Source organism: Onychomys torridus, chromosome 17 (assembly GCF_903995425.1).
Source record: "Onychomys torridus chromosome 17, mOncTor1.1, whole genome shotgun sequence".
Classification (NCBI taxonomy): domain Eukaryota; kingdom Metazoa; phylum Chordata; class Mammalia; order Rodentia; family Cricetidae; genus Onychomys; species Onychomys torridus.
This window is the reverse complement of record NC_050459.1, coordinates 16,768,943-16,788,771: the sequence shown is the minus strand read 5'-3', so window position 1 is coordinate 16,788,771 and position 19,829 is coordinate 16,768,943. Positions and strand designations below refer to the sequence as shown.

Below are 19,829 nucleotides of genomic sequence, written 5' to 3'. Positions count from 1 at the left end.
AAAAAAAAAAAAAAAAAAATCCTGCAGAAGTTCCAGGGATGTAGCTCAATGGCAGAGCACTTGAATAGGTCTGAGTTCTATCCCTAGAGCTGAAAAAACAAACAAACAAACAAACAAAAAGATCTGAGGGAACAAAAGGGAGAAAATAGTAGAAAAGCTGACCACAGCTGAGAGCTAGCTGGGGAGACCCTCTGGCCTGGAAAAATAGCATTCTCTCTTGCTTAAATAAAACAAGGCCTCCAACATGGTGTCAGTTGTCCTAAGGTCTGGAGGAGCTGTTACAAGGTTGGGAAGGGATGGCTATTTAGTCAACTAAAGACAGCCTAAGATAAATTGTAGCTGGGTCCTGGGCCTGCAATGTTCCAGCCTCTCCACCGTCACTGAGGTTCTAATCAATCAGCCTTGCAAAAAGTTCCAGTTTGAAGATGTAGCCTCTTTCTGGGAATATATTTCACATATCATCTTCTTGAGGGCTGGCATTGCAGATGTGAGCCACCACTGCCAGACTGTCTGGGTTTTATATAGATGACGTTTAAATGATGGGAGTTGAAAGGTTATAGTAGCACACGTAAATATACAAACAAAGAAAAACTGTCCAAAAGCGTTAGTTTATCTCACAGAAGAATTACATACTGCCTGGGTGGAACAGTTATAGCCTGCCCTCTCTCTCTCTCTCTTCTCTGTCTCTCTTTTCTTGTCTCCTATTCTTGCTTAAGTTCACAAATGCATGAAAAGGACTGGGTATACACTTGTAGTCTTAGCACTCAGGAGGCTAAGTTCTAGGTCAGCCTGTGGTACATTACAAACATTTCAATAAAGTAATAACAGTACAAAGGTAGATCTGAATTTAAGATTTTGAGCCGGGCAGTGGTGGCACACGCCTTTAATCCCAGCAATCGGGAGGCAGAGGCAGGCAGATCTCTGTGAGTTCTAGGCCAGCCTGGTCTACAGAGCAAGTTCCAGGATAGGTTTCAAAAGCTACACAGACAAACCCTTTCTCAAAAAAAAAAAAACAAAAACAAAAACAAAAACAAAAAAACAAAACAAAACAAAACAAAAAAACCCCAAAAAAACCAAAAAACAAACCCAAAATAAATAAATAAAAATGCAAGCTATGCAAACATGGACAGCTAACATGTGAGCTCATCTCGCTTGCGAATTGTAATCACAACCCACTTCCGTTAGGCAGCTCAAAAGAGCCTTTGTGACTGTGTACTCCTCAGGGAAGTTCTGAGCTCCCCTCGGTGAGCGCACCAGCAGCCATCTGCTGTCCTTTGCCTTGCTCGGGGCTGTGTCTGAGGACTTGTCCTGACTTGTCAACCCCAGTCCTGCTGCATCCCGAGGATTCAGCGAGCCCGCCCCGCCCCGCCCCGACCCTGTGGTCTGTCCAGCTGGAAAGAGCATCTTTCGATTTTTTGAAACCTCACGCCAGCTTGCCAACGCTACAGACTCCGGGACGGCCCCGCCCCTCGCCCAGGCCCCGCCCCTCGCCCAGGCCCCGCCCCTCCGCGCTCATTGGCCCATTCAATCCACGCCGGCGCCGAGGCGCGCGCATTAAGAGATGGCAGAGGCGACCAGGAAACGCTGTCCAGGCAGGGCTGCGAGGAACACCTTGCCGGTGCCCCGGGACCTGCAGCTGCCTCCGACCAAGAGAGACCAGCCGGCCTTCAGAGGTGAGCGGCGGCGCGGGGCCTCGGCCGCTCGGCCGCCCCACGGCCTCCTGACAGCCTAGGCCGCTGGCCGTGGGGAGCGCGCGGCCCCGCGCCGGGCTGGAAGCTGGGGAGGACAGCGGTTTAGCACCGGGGTCGGGGCTCGGGGCTGGGGGGGCGGGGCCGCAAGGACCCCCGACTGCGCCTGCGCGCGGGATCGCCCGGTGTGAGCTCGGCAGGTGAGGCTTGGGGCTGTTGCTTGATTTTGGCAGACGGAGGGGAGTGGTCTGCGGCGATAATACGGAAAGCATGTTCTCACCCAACTTCTGTAAGTTGGCCCAAATTGGGAGACTAGTATCTCCTCTCTACCGTTGTTTTTTGGAGACTGGCTTTCTGGAACCGTACGTCGAAATGGTGTGCCCTAGGGATCGTGGTGTCTGTCTATCTGTCTGCGATGCCCGTCCGTCTTTGCTGGTACTGCACTGCTGAGGATGGACCCCCCCAGTTGTTCTACGTTGAGCAATAGCCTGCCTCACTCCTGACCCTGGACTCCAGAGAATGTGTTTCTTATTTAGGGCAGTTGTGAGCATCATTCCGGCTAGATTTTTTTTTTTTTTTTTTTTTTTTTTTTGAGACAGGGTTTGTCTGTGTAACGGCCCTGGCTGTCCTGGAACTTGCTTTGTGGACCAGGCTGTTCTCGAACTCACAGAGATCCACCTGCCGCTGCCTCCGGAGTGCTGGGATTAAAGGCGTGCGCTGCCACGCCCGGCTATTCAGGCTAGACTTGTGCCAGCTAGATGCAAGCTGAGAGGAAAGAATCTAAATTGAGAAATGTTTCCGTAAGATCAGGCTGTGGGCAAATCTGTAGGGCATTTTTTTAAATTAGATTTTTGATGATTTGCCTGCATGTGTGTCTGTGTGAGTGTGTTGGATTCCCCTGGAATAGGAGTTATAGAAAGTGTGAGCTGTCACATGGGTGCTGGGAATGGAACCCGGGTCTTGGAAGAGCAGCCAGTCCTCTTTTTGAGAAAGGGTTTCTCTGTGTAGCTTTTCGCCTTTCCTGGATCTCTCTGTAGACCAGGGTGGCCTCGAACTCACAGAGATCCACCTGGTTCTGCCTCCCAAGTGCTTAATTAAAGGTGTGGGCCACCACCGCCCAGCAGGCTTGTGCATTTTACATATGCTGTTGCGTCCCCGCTCCAGGTTACACTTTGGACAGTTTAAACAGCAACAGACTACAAGTCTGAACACTTGGGTAGGTGGGAGTTTGACGCAGCAAAGGTAATTGCCAGAATTACTTAAGTATACCAGTGTTATTCTTTTCTGAATAAATTGTCAGCCAGAGTCATCATTCTCCCTGATGGAGCTATTAAAATTTTTCTGTAAAGCTCCAGTTTTAAAAATGTTGTGTTGTAGGGGACTGAACACTCAGGGTCCTCTTGTTTTCAACACCTGAGAAAGTAGCTTCGAGGTCAGAACCATCTGTGTTTGAGGTGGTTCTACCACAGCTCCACACGAGGCACTAAACAGGCTCCAGCAAGCCAGGTTCTGGGTCCCAAAGGCCTAATACAGTGGTTCTCCACCCATGGGTCACAACCTCATTGGGGTTGCATATCAGATATTTACATCATGATTCATAACAGTAGCAAATGACACTTATGAAGTAGCAATGAAATAATGTTATGGTTGGGGGTCACCAGGACATGAGGGCTGTATTAAAGGGTTGCAGCATTAGGTAGGGCCCTGTAAGAGACATTAACCAAGCCTTTTAATTCCAATAGCCATTCTAAGAGTACCAGGGGCTCTCTAGGGCTTCCCTTCTGTTGGCCACACTTTCCACCCTGTGCTGCACCGTGTTTCTAACTAGTCCCTGACTAGTTACCATATTAATAGCACTCTTTATTCAAACAGCAGCTAGTAGATTTAGGCCTTTTATAGAGTTGCGAGGCTCTGTTCATTTTCAGAAAAATATATCATTTACAAGGACCAATTGTCATTTGGATGCACAGCCAGGGAAACTCATTAAAGAAACCAGATAATTTTTTACAAACCCGTTATTACGAGATAGAACAGAGCTAGTAAAATTCTTTGTGTCCAGTCTATGGGAGTCCATGGTGGCTAGCCCTGTAGGAAGCATTACGGCTAGTATTACCATGAGTCCAAGGGAGGAAGAGGCATTGTGATCCCCATCTGCAAATGTCTCCTGTTGGATTCCGCAAGCTTGGACCATATGTTGTGTCATGTGCCGTGGCTTTCAGGTTTGCACTGGGAACTGGGCTGAAGAGCTCTTTTCTATGAGAGGCTGGTGTAGGTGGACTGTCACAGTCCAGGTCTCCTCCTCCTCAGGTAGGATGGCACCTACAACTTAGTGTTTAAATGAGTGCCCATGTTTCAGCCTGCTGTGCTGATTGGTGATTGGCTTCCCCCCCCCCCCACCCCCCTCTCCCGGGTTTCTCTGTGTAGCTTTGCACCTTTCCTGGAACTCACTCTGTAGACCAGGCTGGCCTCGAACTCACAGAGATCCGCCTGCCTCTGCCTTAGTGCTGGGATTAAAAGCATGGGCCACCACTGTCCGGCGCTGATTGGCCTTCTGACAGAGGCTCTGTCTTATATGATCTAAAACTCTCCTGGGGAGTCCTTACATAATCTGTTATTGATCCTGAGACTTGGATCACCAGCTTTGCCAAGAGAAGGAATATTGAAGCCAGGACAAAGGTCATGGCCAATTGAACTAGCATTCAGGTCTCATACTAGTTGGGTGACAGGCTCAGGTAAAAGATCCCCCATTTGCAGCATCCTCAGTCAGTTCAGGAGACAGTGAGTGAAGTCATTGCTATTTGCTTTTGTTGCTTGAGACATTTAGGGTGTGGATGCAGACTCAAAGATCCTCCACTGGGTGAGACTCCATCTGCCTGTCAAGGGAGACATGAGGGCTGATTCATCTTCCCTATAGATAGGACATTTTCTGGTCTCCTCTGCACAGTGGAGACAGGAGACTCTGGCAAGTCTTACTTCCCCATGTATCCTTATTCTGCAATGAGGCTAGCATGCAACTTACTCTGGTATCTGTCCTACCCAGGGAAAGCATCACTGGAGCCCATCATGTAAGTGTATTGTAAATTTGACCCATTTTACTTGAGCATTTAGTTCTCTGTAATTAGTTGTTCCTTTTTAATGTGCCTGATTTTGAAAATTATTTTTTATTTAACAAACCTTAAGTTTGCTTTTAAACTTGTTTTGAGTTACCTGCTTTAGGGTTTACCCTTGACAGCATATGCAGAAGACTCTGTACTTCAAGATATAAATTGGTCTCTCTCATATTGTCTCTGTAAATAAATGAATTACATTTGTACTTACCGTGACTACAAACACAATTCTGGGCACGTAAAGGACATTTAATCATTTAATAAATTTTTTTATTTCAGTTTGAGACAAGGTCTCTCTCTCTCTCTCTAGCCCTGGTTGTCCTGGAATGCACTAACTATGCAGACCAAGCTGGCCTGTAACCCACAGAGCTCCACCTGTCTCTGCCTCCCCAGTGCTGGGACTAAAGGTGTTTGCCACCCACCCAGCCATTTAATCACTTATAAGTGACTGGTCATTAATTTTTATGCCCAAAATCACCTTTGGTTTTTTTGTTGTTTTGTCTTTTTTTTCTCTCGGATCTGAGGACTGAACCCAGGGCCTTGTCTACCACTGAGCTAAATCCCCAGCCCCCCCCAAAATCACCTTTGTTTTAACAGTTTACAATAAATTAGCAATTCTCAACAATGTGAGGATTTTGTACTAAGGTAAATTATCCCTGTTAAAATTTCTGAGCCTTAAAAATGACAGTTTCCCCAACCCCCAGCCCCTGGAGCTGAGGACCAAACCCAGGGCCTTGTGCTTGCTAGGCAAGTGCTCTACCACTGAGCTAAATCCCCAACCCCCAGCTTTTTTTGTTTTTTAAACTGAAGCTCTGTTAGCACCAAAATACACTTTATACAATAAATACAGCCCACGGAGAAACTGGAAGAAACTGGGAACCTCTTTCTCCTGGGTAGTATAGTTTAAAAAAAAAAAAATCTTAAGTCAATTTAACAGAGCTTTTATATTCAGTAGCTCACTTTATCACAAAAGTACAATTATAGTCTGTCAATTTAATAGAGCTTTTGTATTCCGTAGCTCACTTTATCACAAGAGTATAATTATAGCAGAGAACAAGAAGATTGGCTGTCATCAGGAGACAGAAGAATAAAAGGCATACAATTAATTTTTACCACAGCTCTGGATGACTCAGTTTCTCCAGGTAGTTAAAGCTTAACAAAGTTAGCAAAGACACAAGTGACAAGACACACATCTTCAAGTCAGCTTTTGTCAACATGGATAGACCATGATATGCATAGGAATATTAGATCATTTTAACCGTTAAGTCCATTAAGTCCTGTTTGACATGTTCGGACCTCTGGCTTGGCTTCAGGCTTTTATGGTTTTGTTCCTGTATTTATTTATCTAATTTATCTTATCTAAAAGATTTAACCCTTATTAGAGATATAACTTCAAATTTATATCTTAACTTTTTTTGACATCCTGAGAAAGTTCAGTCTCATCCAGAACTTTAGAGATAGCAATAACCTTAAATGAAAGAATATTCTGTGTAAACAAGAACAAACACATTGGGTTGAGTACTCAGAGAGCTAAACATCTGTAATTGTAGTTTTAGAAAACCATTTTTTTTTTTTAAGTCCTGGACCCATCCAGCTATCTTAAGCTTTACATATAAATCACCTTGACTGGACAATTTAAAAAATGTGAATACCAACCTGGGCAAGGTGGCTCACACCTTTAATCCCAGTACTTGGGAAACTGAGGCAAGTTGATCTCTGAGTTCAAGGCTCCCCGTAGTTTTTCACAGTTTTTATACCCTATCTTCAGAAACCTTGAGGCCCCATAAAATTAGAGCCTAATTGCATACAGCTGGCTAGGAGGAGCCCCTCCTCAGGTTAGGGTACAGAGACCTTGACTCTTCTCCTTGAGGGGATATTAACATCTGACATGTCCAGCTGTAATTATTTTAGGCAGCCACAGCTGGAGTTCTGAAGATGGCAGTTGTTTAGCTAGAACATATGCAACATCACCTTAATAAAGGAAGGGTGAATCCAAGTTACACACATAGGGTAATACAATAAATTAATACCACCCGTGAACATACTGTTACACTATTAGGCCCTGCAAGTTTCTATGTAAAGTGAATGAAAAAAAGAAAGGGAAGGACATGACTCCTAGGTGTGGTGGAGGAGAACGTTTATTGTAGATATGTGGGAGAGCATAGCCAGAGGCAAGGTATCTAGGAGAGTGCAGAGTGGATATGAACAGGCAGAGCTGGGTGTGGGGGCAGGGGGGAGGGGAAGGGAGAAAGGAGAGAAGGGAACCAGGTGCAGCAGCCTGGAGGCCAAAGGTACTGGAGAGAAAGGGTAACTTAAATGTCTGGATTATACAGGGAAGAGCCTCTGGGGGAAGGGAAGGGCAGCCCAGCCCCTGGGCCAGAGAGTTCAGGGTAGAGGGTGTGGTAGCCAGCCATGCCCTATCACAGTAGGGTCTGAGGGATGCTGGGAGAACCTGACTTACTAGCATGTGGAGCTTTAAATTCATGTTTACATCATCTGACACAATTTAGCTGAGGGAGCCCTGTTAAATCTATGCTGCTGGAGTTACTACTGAGAGATTTAAAATAGTGGGTCTCTTTTAGCCTCCCCATGTATGTTTCCCATTAGCTGTGTTTATTATAGGCATCTTTATACCATGAGCTCTATTGGAAATAGATATTGGAAATAGTTTACCTCTTAGCTGTTCTGACCACGCAGTGACTTCTTCCACAAGCGTAAGGCAAAGGAGTCCCAAGAACAGACAGACTAAGTGGAAAGAGCAAGCAACTGGACTTGGCACAGCACTTGGCACAGCATGACTCCAGACTCCCTCTAGAGACCACAGCTAAGGGGCTCCCTTCCCAGAAAAACTAGCTGTGCACCCTGTGGCCTCTCTGAGGTGGGGCCCCTGGTCTCCCTGGCTGGCAGGGATGCCTGGGTTTCTGGTTAGGGTTAAAGAAAGGGAGGGGGCCTCCTGCTGCAACTGTAGCTACTGCTCAAGAGGCTCCAGCAGCCACTTTAGCCCAGGCACGGCTCAATGGAGATTGTATGGCCCACTCGTGCCCTGCTAGAGAAGTGGTCTTTTCCGTTTAGAGGTACCAGAGCCATTTTCTGTTCTGAGCAGGATTCAAAATTCTTTGTAGGGAAGGAGCTCCAAGTCTTAATTGGACCTTTGTGTGTGTGTGTGTGTGTGTGTGTGTGTGTGTGTGTGTGTGTGTGTGTGTGAGAGAGAGAGAGAGAGAGAGAGACAGAGAGAGACAGAGAGAGACAGAGAGAGACAGAGAGACAGAGGCCAGCAGCAGCTCCTATCTGGGGGCACAGATGATGCAGGTTTCAAGGGTGAAAATGAGTTTGCAGTCTAGTTTATCTGGCTCAATCCAGCTGAACAGAGAGTGAATTTTCTCAAAGAAAGTTGTTCCTACTCTCCCCCAACTCCAGGGGCATCTCTGCGACGTACCAGAGAGCTCTCCTGGCGGATGACCAGACAGCGCCTTCACTCACACATCCATTCCGACGTTACCACGCTCCGTCCCTCCCTCTCTTCCTTCCTTTCTCTTCTTTCTCTTCCTTCCTTCCTTCCTTCCTTCCTTCCTTCCTTCCTTCCTTTCTTTCTTTCATTGTTGTTTTTCGAGACAGGGTTTCTCTGTGTAGTTTTGGAGCCTGTCCTGTAACTCTAGCCCAGACTGGCCTCGAACTCACAGAGATCTGCCTGCCTCTGCCTACCAGTGCTGAGATTAAATGCATGTGCCACCACCTGGTTCCCTCCATTGTTTTCTTTTTTTAATTTTATTAAAAAATTTTTTTCATTTTATATATCAACCATAGTTCCTTCCCCCTCCCTCCCCTCCTCCTGCTCCCTTTTCACACACCTCCCCCTCCCCCAATCCACTCCTTGGGGAGTCAGCAAAGTCTGGCATATCAAATTGAGGCAGGCTTAAGGCTGAGCAAGGTATTCCTCCATAGGGACTGGGCTCCAAAGCCAGTTCACGTACCCCGGGATCTGACTGTCAGCTTTGCTGGGAAGCCAGTTCGTGTACCCCAGGATCTGACTGTCAGCTTTGCTGGGAAGCCAGTTCGTGTACCCCGGGATCTGACTGTCAGCTTTACTGGGAAGCTTCCTTGAGCTCCATCTGAGCTCTCTACCCCACAGGGTAGGGTCAGTCTTGACACCTTTCCTTGTCCAGAAGGTTTCCTGGTGGATTTTCCTAATCTCTGACTGGAGAGTCTGGAGTGCCCTGCAGAGGAGGTGCTGGAAATGGTCAGGGAGCACTCTTCTTGCAGGGCCCCCCCAGCCATTTGAGCAGCCTTTCCAGCAATACAACACTGTAGAAAGACATCTACTGAGGACCTCTGTGTTTGTTGCATGTCATTACATGCCTTCCCTGTGAGGAATCACTCCACACACTTAGAGAGTAATGAAGGAAAGGCTCCTTAATAGTGCTTAACTAGGTTTTGGCTAACACCCAAAGAAGAGCTGGCCTTGAGGAGAGATTTCAATAGCTTATATCAGTGGTGTCAACCTTCCTAATGCTGCAACCCTTTAATACAGTTCCTCATGTTGTGCTGACCCCAACCATAAAATTATTTTTGTTGCTACTTCATAGCTGTAATTTTGCTACTGTTATTTTTGTTGTTGTTGTTGTTATTTTGTTTTGAAGATGGATTTTCTGTGTAGTTTTGGTGCCTGTCCTGGATCTCACTCTGTAGACCAGGCTGGCCTTGAACTCACAGAGATATGCCTGGCTCTGCCTCTTAAGAGCTGGGATTAAAGGCATGTGCCACTGCTGCCAGGCTACTGTTATTAATCATAATATAAATATCTGTGCTTTCTAATGGTCTTAGGTGACCCCTGGGTTGTGACCCACAGGTTCAGAACCATTGGCTTATATATACTTTAGGCTTGTACATTTCACATGTGCTGTCATTATTAAACTCCAGGTCTTGGCTCCAGGTAATACTTGGAACAATTTAAACAGACAGGACACTTCCTGTCTGGACACTTTGGGCATATGAGAGATTGACACAGCTAAGATAATTGACAGAATTACTTCTTAAGTACATCAGTGTTGTTATTTTCAAATAGCTGTTACTTACCTAGGGTCATTTTGCCTACCTGGCAGAATTATGATTTACTGATAAGAGCACAGAGGACTTTTATAGCAGACCAGGACTTGGTGGTTGACCCTACTCTGCTCACCTTGAGCAGCCTGTTAGAGTAAATGCCCTTTGTATGTGACTAGAGCCAAAAGGAAGTCTAGTGAATAAGCATTTACATCCTAGCATCTTCAATCTTACCTCTAACCTGCCTGGTTAGCCTCACTTACCTGTGGGGTGTTTGTGGGGGCAGCGCTGGCTTAGCTAAACTCTGCTTAGTGTGATTTAATGTCTCCTAAGCAAATTCGTTAGCAAATTCTTTATAACACCAGTTCTGTTCATTTGAGTTACTTCTACATCAGTGCAGACAATACTATCTCAAAATAATTTTCCAAGTAAGATAACTGTTATTCAACCACATTTGATGTTTTAACTAAAGTTGACTTTGTTACTCCTTCCTCTTTAGAACAAAGAAAAGAAAAACTCAAGGAATATCTGTTAACACGAAAAACAATGTTTTCATACAAACAAGGAAATCAGATATCCAGGTGAGGTCAAGTTTAATTCAGTTGTGCAGAATTACATTAGAATTGTCCACTAAGAACCTAACATGTACCACATTTGTAACTTTTACTTTCCTACTAACCATATTTAACTTTCAAAAAATGAAATAAATTTTAATAACACAATAATAAATGCAGTTATGATTCCAGGTCTTATTACTTCAACATGTGATATTTAAAAGCATTAAGAGGTCTGGTCTGGACATGTATTTCAGTAGTAGAATGCTTGCCACCAAAAGCACCACAAAAGAGTAGGGGACCAGCCTGGTCTACAGAGCGAGTTCCAGGACAGCCAGGGCTACACAGAAGCCCTGTCTTGAAAAACAAAAACAAACAAAACAGAAGAAGAGAATCTTTTAGGTGTTACTAATATTTGAATGTGTGACTTTGAGGACAGCAGGTGACCCTCTGCCTAGGTGGACTTCATCCAGTAGAAAAGCAGAGTTAGAGGGTGATAATCTTGCTCTGCAGTTGTTAGGAATTAGTTTCATTAGCTCTAAAATACCAGATTTTGTCAGATTTACCAAATAACATGGTTTCCACACTTTAGAATATTCTCTGAATTTGTGAATCTGTTAGAATTACTGGAATATCTAATTGACAATAAATATTTTATTTCCTATCTTGATTTTACATGCAGTTGGTATCATTTGCTAAGGGATAGTCAGATACTATACTAGTCTATGGCTAAAAAAAATAAATAAATAAAAATTGGACTAAGGCTTTAAATGCATCTTGTCTGCTCCATTAACTGCACAAATCTTAATTCACTTGCCTCAATTTAAAATTTAAAAATGTGGGGCCTTGACTAGTTCAGTGGTAGGCGTTTGCTTAGTTTGTGCACACACGCTCCCTTTCCTCCCCTAAAAGGAAATCTCCTTCATACAGAACTAATTAAATTTTTAATTAATAGAGATCAGAAAGTGAAGACGGCTGAAGATCAGGCCCAAGAAGGGAGGAGAATTCTGAAACTCAAAACGGAGATGGTAAGATATGTGTCCAGCACTCAGACCTTCCCTACATTGTTATGAAGAAATGAGTTCTGAAATACTGAGTCCTCTTAACTCTTGTAGGCCGATAAAGAAAATATTGGAAACACAAGGAACGTAACCAGTTCAGAAAGACACAACCTGAAGGCTAACATTCAAGCTGTGCAGTTATCAACTCGAGGTGATTTTCAAGGACAGACAATGATGTCAGACCAGGCAAGTCACCTTAAAGACAATAAAAAGATGCAAGCAACAGCAGAAAAGCCCAGACAGGACGCCGACGTGCCCAAAAAACGAGCGCTTGGTTATTATCATGGCCAGGTTGTTCAGTCCAAGATTAATTCATTTAGAAAGCTTCCGAGTGTCAAAGGCGAGAATCCTGCAGCAAGCAAGAAACTTCCTGCTACTGTGTCCAAAGCCGCAAAGGCTCAGTCTGTGCCTGCCAGCGCCATCAGTATAAGAGCCTCACACGTGACTGCTGCCACCAAGTGTGTCAACGCTAAATCTGTGAGCACTACATCAAAGAACACACTTGTGCGACCGCCTATTAGGAGCCTCCACGGTGATACCCAGGGCACTGCGAAACAGGGCCTCGGCAGGGCGCCTGCCAATGTGACAGTCAGGAAAGGACCTTTTAAAAAAGAATCTCTACGATCAGAAGCAGTTGCGTCCGTTGTTGATACCCATCCTCAGGACAGAAAAAGAGACAAGGCACCATCAAGAAGCGTGACATCTGAAGGTGTAGCCAGGACTAATTTGTCTAATACCAGACTGATAGAAAAGTCAAAAAATACTGACCAGCGCAGATACACAATAGCAGGAGCGACTGTTCATAGATCAGTTCCGCCCAGAGAAAGTACAGAGGAGAGAAAGTAAGTAGATGAAATTCACTTTGTCTTCTTAGTTTTCAGTAGAATACCGTATGTGAATTTGGCTTGTAATTCCTTTGAATGTGTTAGAATTCCTTTAATTGATTATTTTCTGCCACGCAGTCAGATTTATGTATGGAGTAAAAAGACCAAAAAGTTATATGTTTTAAATGTAGTTTGCTGGTTGCTTTTTGATCTCAGCTGAACGCTAATAACAATTGAGAAATATTTATAACATAGCCATTTTTTGGTTCTTTTTTTTTTTTTTTTTTTTTTAGAATTTATTTTATTGTTTTTATTCTTTTCTCAAACGTTACATCCCAACAGCAGTTTCCCCTCCCTCCCCTCCTCCCAGTTCCTCTCCCCACCTCTACTTTCCCCCAGACCCCTTCAGAAACAAGCAGGCCTCCCAGGGATGTGTGTGTGTGTGTGTGTGTGTGTGTGTGTGTGTGTGTGAGAGGGCATTGGCTCCTCTGGAACCGGAGTTACAGGTGGTTGTGAGCCTCCTGATGTTGGTGTGAGGAACCAAACCGGAGTCCTCTGCAAGAGCAGTAAGAACCCTTAACCTCTCAGCCATCTCCCCAGCTCCCATTCTTGGATCCTTTGAACATATTTGATCTTGTTATATTCAAGAGTTCATCTCTGCAAACAAATATTTTGTATGTTCCACCACTTTATAATTTAGTTTTCTTGATTTGTGTATGGGTGTTTTGCATACATGGATGTGTCTGCACCATGTGTGTTCCTGGTGCCCACAGAGGCCAGAAAAAGGTGTCAGGTCCTCTGGAACTGGAGTTGCTCATGGTTGTGAACCACATGTGGGTGCTGGGTTCATTCATACCAGGGTTCTCTGGAAGAGCAGCTGGTGCTGTTGAGCCATCTCTCCAGCCCCAGATTTGAAATATATTCACCCACTCCATTTAGCAGGATGCCATCATCAAAATCAAAATAATGTCAGTGTACTGCTTCTGCTTGTAGATCTCGAATGACTGAGTGGAGAACTGGCAAAGGAAGAGGGCTAAAAAGGCCTCCGAATTTAATAGCTCATCAGTCTGAGCCCAAAGGACCAAGTGAAAACCCAGTCGAATCCTTTTGGACTACCATGGCAGAAGAAGATGAACAGAGGCTATTTACTGAAAAAGTAAACAAGACCATTTCTGAATGCCTGAACCTGATTAATGAGGTAGAGTCCTTTTTAAAATATGTATAGCTGTTTTGCCTGGATGTATGTCCATGTGTGTGCCCGGTGCCTGCAGAGGATAGAAGAGGTGTCAGATCCCCTGGAACCCTAGTTACAGATAGTTGTGAGCCACCATGTGGGTCCTGGGAACTGAACCCAGATCCCCTGGCAGAGTAAGCCAGTGCTCTCAACCACAGGGCCATCTCCAGCCTTCTAGGTAGAGCCCTCATTTTTGTACATAATTTAGATATGTTTTTTAAAAGATTTTATTTATGTACTCAAATGAGTTGTTAGGGTCAGAGAGAAGCCCCCAAGAAAGACCAACAGTCACATATGCAGTTTAGCAAGAGCGTTTATTTCCAGCATGATGGGGTGGCAAGTATCAACCCCCAAGGGAGGTCACAAGTTCTTTTTTAAGCAAAGTTAAGGGAGTTCCAAGGAGGAGGGATTAATCTGGTGCTGATTGGTAGAAGAAAGATTAGTCTGGGAGCTGATTGGTTGGCGGCTGTAGTGGTTAGGGGCTTCTAGACAGGAGGGTAGGAAAAGCTATCTTTAGCTAGTAGAAGGCTGGTGGGTGGAGGGGAACATCTGCTGAGCCAGCAGAAGGGGCTTCAGGGTGCCTGCTGAGCCCTCAAAAGGCTGTGGGGTGCCTGCTGATTGGTTGCCCCTGAGCTGTGGTCTTCCCGAGAACTGCTTGCTCAGCTCCAGCCAGTTCCATCCAGTAAACTGGAACTAAGGCCTGGTCCCCGGCAGGGCTATTAGAAACCTGTTCTGGCTCTGCTCGGGCTCCCCAGCCCTCTCATTTATGTGTATCACATGTATGCAGATGCCAGTGGAGGCCAGAAAGTGTCAGATCCCTGAATCTGGAATTTATAGTCAACTGTGAGCTGCCCAACAGGGGTTCCAGGAACCCACGCAGGTTCTCTGATGGAGAGAGCATCACATGCTCTTGACTGCTAGGCTGTGTAACTGGCTCCCACTAGGAACTTTTTATATTGCTCATTGTTCTTGTTCATAATTCGTAATTTGTAGCTCACACATTTTATCTCTTGGTATTTTAGGGATGCCCAAAAGAAGAAATTTTAGGCACATTGAATGACCTGATTCATAATATTCCAGATGCCAAAAAACTTGTTAAATATTGGATATGTCTTGTACGTATTGAGCCAATCACAAGTCCTATTGAAAATATTATCTCAATCTATGAGAAGGCCATTCTGGCAGGGGCTCAGGTAAGATCAAAATGGACTGATCTTCAGTTTTACAGTGTGAACAATTCAGAGTTATTTTGGAGCACATCATGGTGTAACTTGATAAGATTGAGTGTTAGAAGGCTACAAAAGGACCTGGAAGTGTAGGTCAGTGGCACATGGAGGCACAGGGTTCAGTGTGGAGCAGAAGAGACAGTGCACACTACAAGGATTGCATCGTGCATGTTTCCATTCAACCTTCCAACACTTTTCATCTGTGTACTAAGGGTTATAAGGCTTCAGAAAATGGATACATGCTGAAATATAAATGAAATGTAAATGAAACGATATTTTAGCACAAAATAGCCTCCTATGTGATTCCTATGACGGACCAGAGGGGACACTGTTACATAACAGTGTGCTGCTGGCGTAGTGATGTGATGTGAGAGCCTAGGCTGTAGGTAGAGACCGTGGAGGAGGGCTGACATAGAGCAGGCCTTAACTGATGATTCTAGGACTGAGTTCTGAAACTAGGACTGAACCAGGGCTTCCATTTCATAACTAATCTTGTGTCACCAAGCAGGGTGGCTCTAAGGAACATAGAAAGTGCTTTCACTATCTTTTAGACAGTGAAATTTGAACATGTGAAATATGTTGGGTTGACCAACCCTAAGATAGTCAGAGATGAATTTAATAGTGTGAGACAAAATACAACTAGGACTTAATTTTTTTTGTTTTTCCCAGGAGACAGGGTTTCTCTGTAGCTTTGGAGCCTGTCCTGGACTAGCTCTGTAGACCAGGCTGGCCTCGAACTCACAGAGATCCACCTGCCTCTGCCTCCCGAGTGCTGGGATTACAGGCGTGCGCCACCACCGCCCGGCTAAAATGTTTTTTAAATCTTCTTTCTTTTTTTTAAAGATTATTTATTTATCATGTATACAGTGTTCTGCTTGCATGTATCCCTGTAGGCCAGAAGAGGGCGCCAGATCCCATTACAGATGGTTGTGAGCCACCATGTGGTAGCTGGGAATTGAACTCAGGACCTCTGGAAGAGGAGTCAGTGCTCTTCACCTGAGCCATCTCTCCAGCCCAAAATGTTTTTAAAAAGACCTTTCAGGCAGTATAATCAGCTGTGAACAGAGGATAACTTCCCATCTGCTCATTAATTTTGTTCCAATCAAACAAGCATTACTAGTTATCAAAGGCCTAAAAATTAGAGGATTTTTTTCTTTTAATGATAAAATTCTGTCCTTTAAGTTCACTTTTCTTATTCTATTAAGTTGAAATAAAATAATCACTTTCAATCTTAAAAACAAATGTTTAAGATTGGAAAAATTTTCACTGTGTCTAATATTTTCTATTGAAATAACCTTTTTTTAAAAAAGATTATTTATTTATTATGTACACAGACGAGGGCGCCAGATCTCATTACAGATGGTTGTGAGCCACCATGTGGTTGCTGGGAATTGAACCTAGGACCTCTGGAAGAGCGGTCAGTGCTCTTAACCTCTGAGCCATCTCTCCAGCCCCGAAATAACCTTATTTTTGACCATATAAACTCTTTTGTTAACAAACATTTTTTTTTTTTTTTAATTTAAGCCTATTGAAGAGATGCGACAAACAGTCATAGATATTCTAACAATGAAGAGTCAAGAAAAAGTTAATTTGGGTAAGTTTTCCTTCAGGTGAATTGCAATTTTGCTAAAATCTACTGGTTTGTTTTCCTTTTATTTTATTTAACTTTTAAGAAGTCAGGTCTTCTTCTCCATGTACTTGCACTGACCTGCTTCTAAACTTCAGTGGATGTCTTTAGGGCTGGCGACACTGTGACTGTGATCACCAGCACAGCAGCCTTGTGCTGGTGCTGGTGTTGTTGTTGTTGCTGTTGTTGTTGTTGTTGTTGTTGCTGTTGTTGTTGTTGTTGTTGCTGCTGTTGTTTAGAAGACCTTTGGTCCTGTCCAGTACTTGCTTTCAGGACTCATTCTAAATGTTACTTTTGAAGCCTCCCCAGTATCTATCTTCCTGTGCCGTAAGCGTAATTCCTAGTTTAGTCCGGCTTCCGATTGCTGTGTAAAACACCACCCAAGGGTTTATTTCAGTTCTGCATCACAGTCCATCACTGAGGGGAGTCGGGGCAGGAGCTGTGGCAGGGGCCATGGAGGAGTGCTGTTACTTACTACTGGCTTCCTCCTTTTTTTTCTTCCCCATTTTTATTTATTTTTCTGTTCTCAGCTTGACACAGTACAAATTCTTATCCTAATAGTGAAATGTTTCGCTGAGGCCTGCCTTGTGCTTCGCTGCTTTGGAATATTCAGGTCTTGCTGGTGGTGCGGTTTTGCCCTGGCTTTTATCGACTGTGGTGTTTTTTTTTTTTTTTTTTTTTTGTTTTTTTGTTTTTTTGTTTTTTTGAGCTGAGGACTGAACCCAGAGCCTTGCACTTGCTAGGAAAGCACTTTACCACTGAGTTAAATCCCCAACCCATTTTTTTTTTTTTAATTGACTGTATTCTTACACTGGAATTTAGGAATCTGGTTTTGAGATGATTATAGGTCTAGATCCTGATTTCTGATTTTGTCCTTCTTGGATGGGTGTTTTGTTCCTTGGTTTGTTTCCTTTTGGTCTTCTAGTACTTGTGGCTTGGATTTCTAGTGGCCAGTGTGACCTCTGATCTAGCAGGGAGTCTCTGTCCTTGTTGGGATCTGGCTTTCTGGTAGTTAGCTTGGCCTTTGCTACAGAAGGGGCTCTTATTACTCAGGACCACACACCCAGAAGTAGCGCCATTTCCTTTGGGATGGGCCCAACCACATCACTCATTAATAAGACAATGCCCCACAGGCTTGCCCATAGAGCAGTCTTGGGTGGGTATTTTCTCAATTGAAATTCTCTCTTCCCAAATGACTCTAGCCTGTGTCAAGTAGACATTAATCTAGCTAGTACATTCCTTTTTATAGGTACCAAAACCCTCTGATCTTACTTCACTTACAGTGTTTCCTCATTTAATAGTTAGTTGTTCTTCAACTGTCTTTCATGGGACATAATCTTAAGAACTGGGGTGGTTTCATTCTTAAATTTGTATCTGCACAAAGGATAGTAAGTATTTGTTAAACCCTTGGCAGCAGTCTGTACATAGAAAAAGTAATGATTGGGACATGCAGTTTGGTTCTGTCATTTTGAATTTTTAAGTTTACATCTTCAAATTTTTTTGTAGGAGAAAACAGTGAGGAGCCTCATGCAACCAACGAACATACCCAGGAAGTCAAAATTGAAGAAACAAGTGTCGGTCTGGAACCAGGAAATCCAGGAGAGGAGATGGAGTGTCATAGAAACGTTGAAGGTTGTGAGGACAACCAAGACAGCAAAATAAAAGATCAAACCGACCATTTTATAACCCCTGATTCAAAAATGGAAGCAGGCTGCCTAATTAGATATAATGTATCTTCTACACCAGGCTTGCAAAGGTAAATGTTTAAACTGGAATGGGATTTGGTTTCAAGCTTCAGTGGTAATTTTGTTTAAAAAAATAAATGTTAATGCTAAGGGTCAAATCCAGAGCCCTGATCATGATGGCTCATGTCTGTAATTGCAACACTGGGGAGACTGAGGCAGGCAGGCTGCTGTGGATTGAAGTCCAGCCTAGACTACCCTGTTTCAAACAAAACCAGAAAAAAAAAATCCAAGTATAAAGTCATTGGGACATTTCACCTTTCAATTACTGTACTGGCTTTGTTTTTTCCTACATTGTGCCCCTTTACAAAAGCTAGACTTGTTTCCACCACAGGCAATCTGTACCACCTTCACCTTCCCCCAGGCTTTTTTTTTTTTTTCCCAGACAAGATATCTGCCTGGCTCTGACTCCCAGGGTTTTGGGATTAAAGGGGAGCACCACCACTGCCCATTCCCCCAAGCATTTTTTTTTAAAGATTTATTTTTTTTGTATGCGGGTGTTTGGCCTGTATGTGTATCTTTATACCATATGAGTGTAATACCCACAGAAGCCAGAAGAGGGTGTTGGATTCCCCTGGGACTGGAATAACTTTAGATAGTTGTGAGCTACCTGTCTTGTGAGGCTAGGATTTGAACCTGGGTCCTTCCCTCCAAGCATTTTCAAAATGAAGACATTTTTGGTTTACATTTATCAGTGTATTAATAGCTGTAGTGCTGGAAGTGAGAAATCAGGCTTTTACAGCTACTCGAAGGACCACATAAAGCAAATTGCTCACTTCTCGGAACTTGTGTTGCCTCTCCCTTTCTATAAGACAGTCTGGCACATGGGTGCCACATAGAAGTACACTGTGAGAAACAATAAAAGTATAAGATAAACACTTGAACGTGTTTTTGAATTTGTGAAATATTTTTCTGTTTTTCAGTATGAAAAAGAAGATACAACATGGTAAAAATTCCACATTTAAAGAGCTAAAGTTTCTCACACCAGTGAGGCGTTCACGACGCATTCAAGAGAAGGCTTTACAGCTGCCGGACATGTTAAAAGACCACGACCCTTCTGTGTCTTCCCTGGAACAGCTGTCTGAGTTGGGAGAGGATGCTTTCATTTGCCGTCCTAATGCATCACTGTGCCCCATGTTCTCTGAGACTGACCTAGTGGGAGAGAAATAGTGCTCCTGAGCAAGGAGCTGTTGTCTTATTCCTGTGGTGGTTTGTTACATACAGCTTTATAGGTCTGAAGCTGCCCCTGTGCCGAAGTACAGTACAGTGAACTTCATTAGCTTGTTTGTTTTTAAGATCTCATGATAGCTTCTTCACTTTACTAATTCCTTACACTAGTGCTGCATAGTCAGAAAATGTAGTCTATATAAATTTATATTTTTACAGTGACTTTGTACTTAATATGTTTATAATAAATATCTGTATAGTGTTCCAGTGACATTTCATTTATTGATTGACTTAGTTAATGATGGAACTGACCTTAGGACCCTAATATGGGCTATAGTATGCTGCAATATGGCACTTATTTCAACAAATAGGTTATGTGGGCTCAGGATGTGGTCCCCATAGAGCACTCTGCTAACATTGCAAGGCCCTGGATCCAGTCTTAAGCACTGCAAGAAGAAATACTTTGGCTACAGTAGCTGGATTTAAACTTTGCCTTCAAAATACATTGCTAAATTTGTATTTGCATTTCTTACTTTTTTTTGTTGTGATAAAATACCTG

At 43.7% G+C, this 19,829-nt stretch overlaps 1 protein-coding gene across 1 annotated transcript; it reads left to right on the top strand.

Annotated features, from left to right (window-relative positions):
- Window positions 1–1,546: 1,546 nt before the first annotated feature.
- Window positions 1,547–19,829, top strand: Ckap2 (cytoskeleton associated protein 2). The gene is made up of 9 exons (XM_036166566.1): window positions 1,547–1,673; window positions 10,335–10,416; window positions 11,345–11,417; window positions 11,505–12,292; window positions 13,268–13,472; window positions 14,531–14,701; window positions 16,259–16,328; window positions 17,868–18,117; window positions 19,027–19,829. The coding sequence occupies exons 1-9, from the start codon at window positions 1,562–1,564 to the stop codon at window positions 19,271–19,273; spliced, it is 1,998 nt and encodes a 665-aa protein (XP_036022459.1). The 5' UTR covers window positions 1,547–1,561; the 3' UTR covers window positions 19,274–19,829.

Coding starts and splice junctions, on each gene's coding strand:
- Ckap2 (XM_036166566.1), top strand. CDS start 1,562: ATGGCAGAGGCGACCAGGAAACGCTGTCCAGGCAGGGCTGCGAGGAAC. Junction 1,674..10,334: donor AGACCAGCCGGCCTTCAGAG/GTGAGCGGCGGC, acceptor CTTCCTCTTTAG/AACAAAGAAAAGAAAAACTC. Junction 18,118..19,026: donor TCTACACCAGGCTTGCAAAG/GTAAATGTTTAA, acceptor TCTGTTTTTCAG/TATGAAAAAGAAGATACAAC.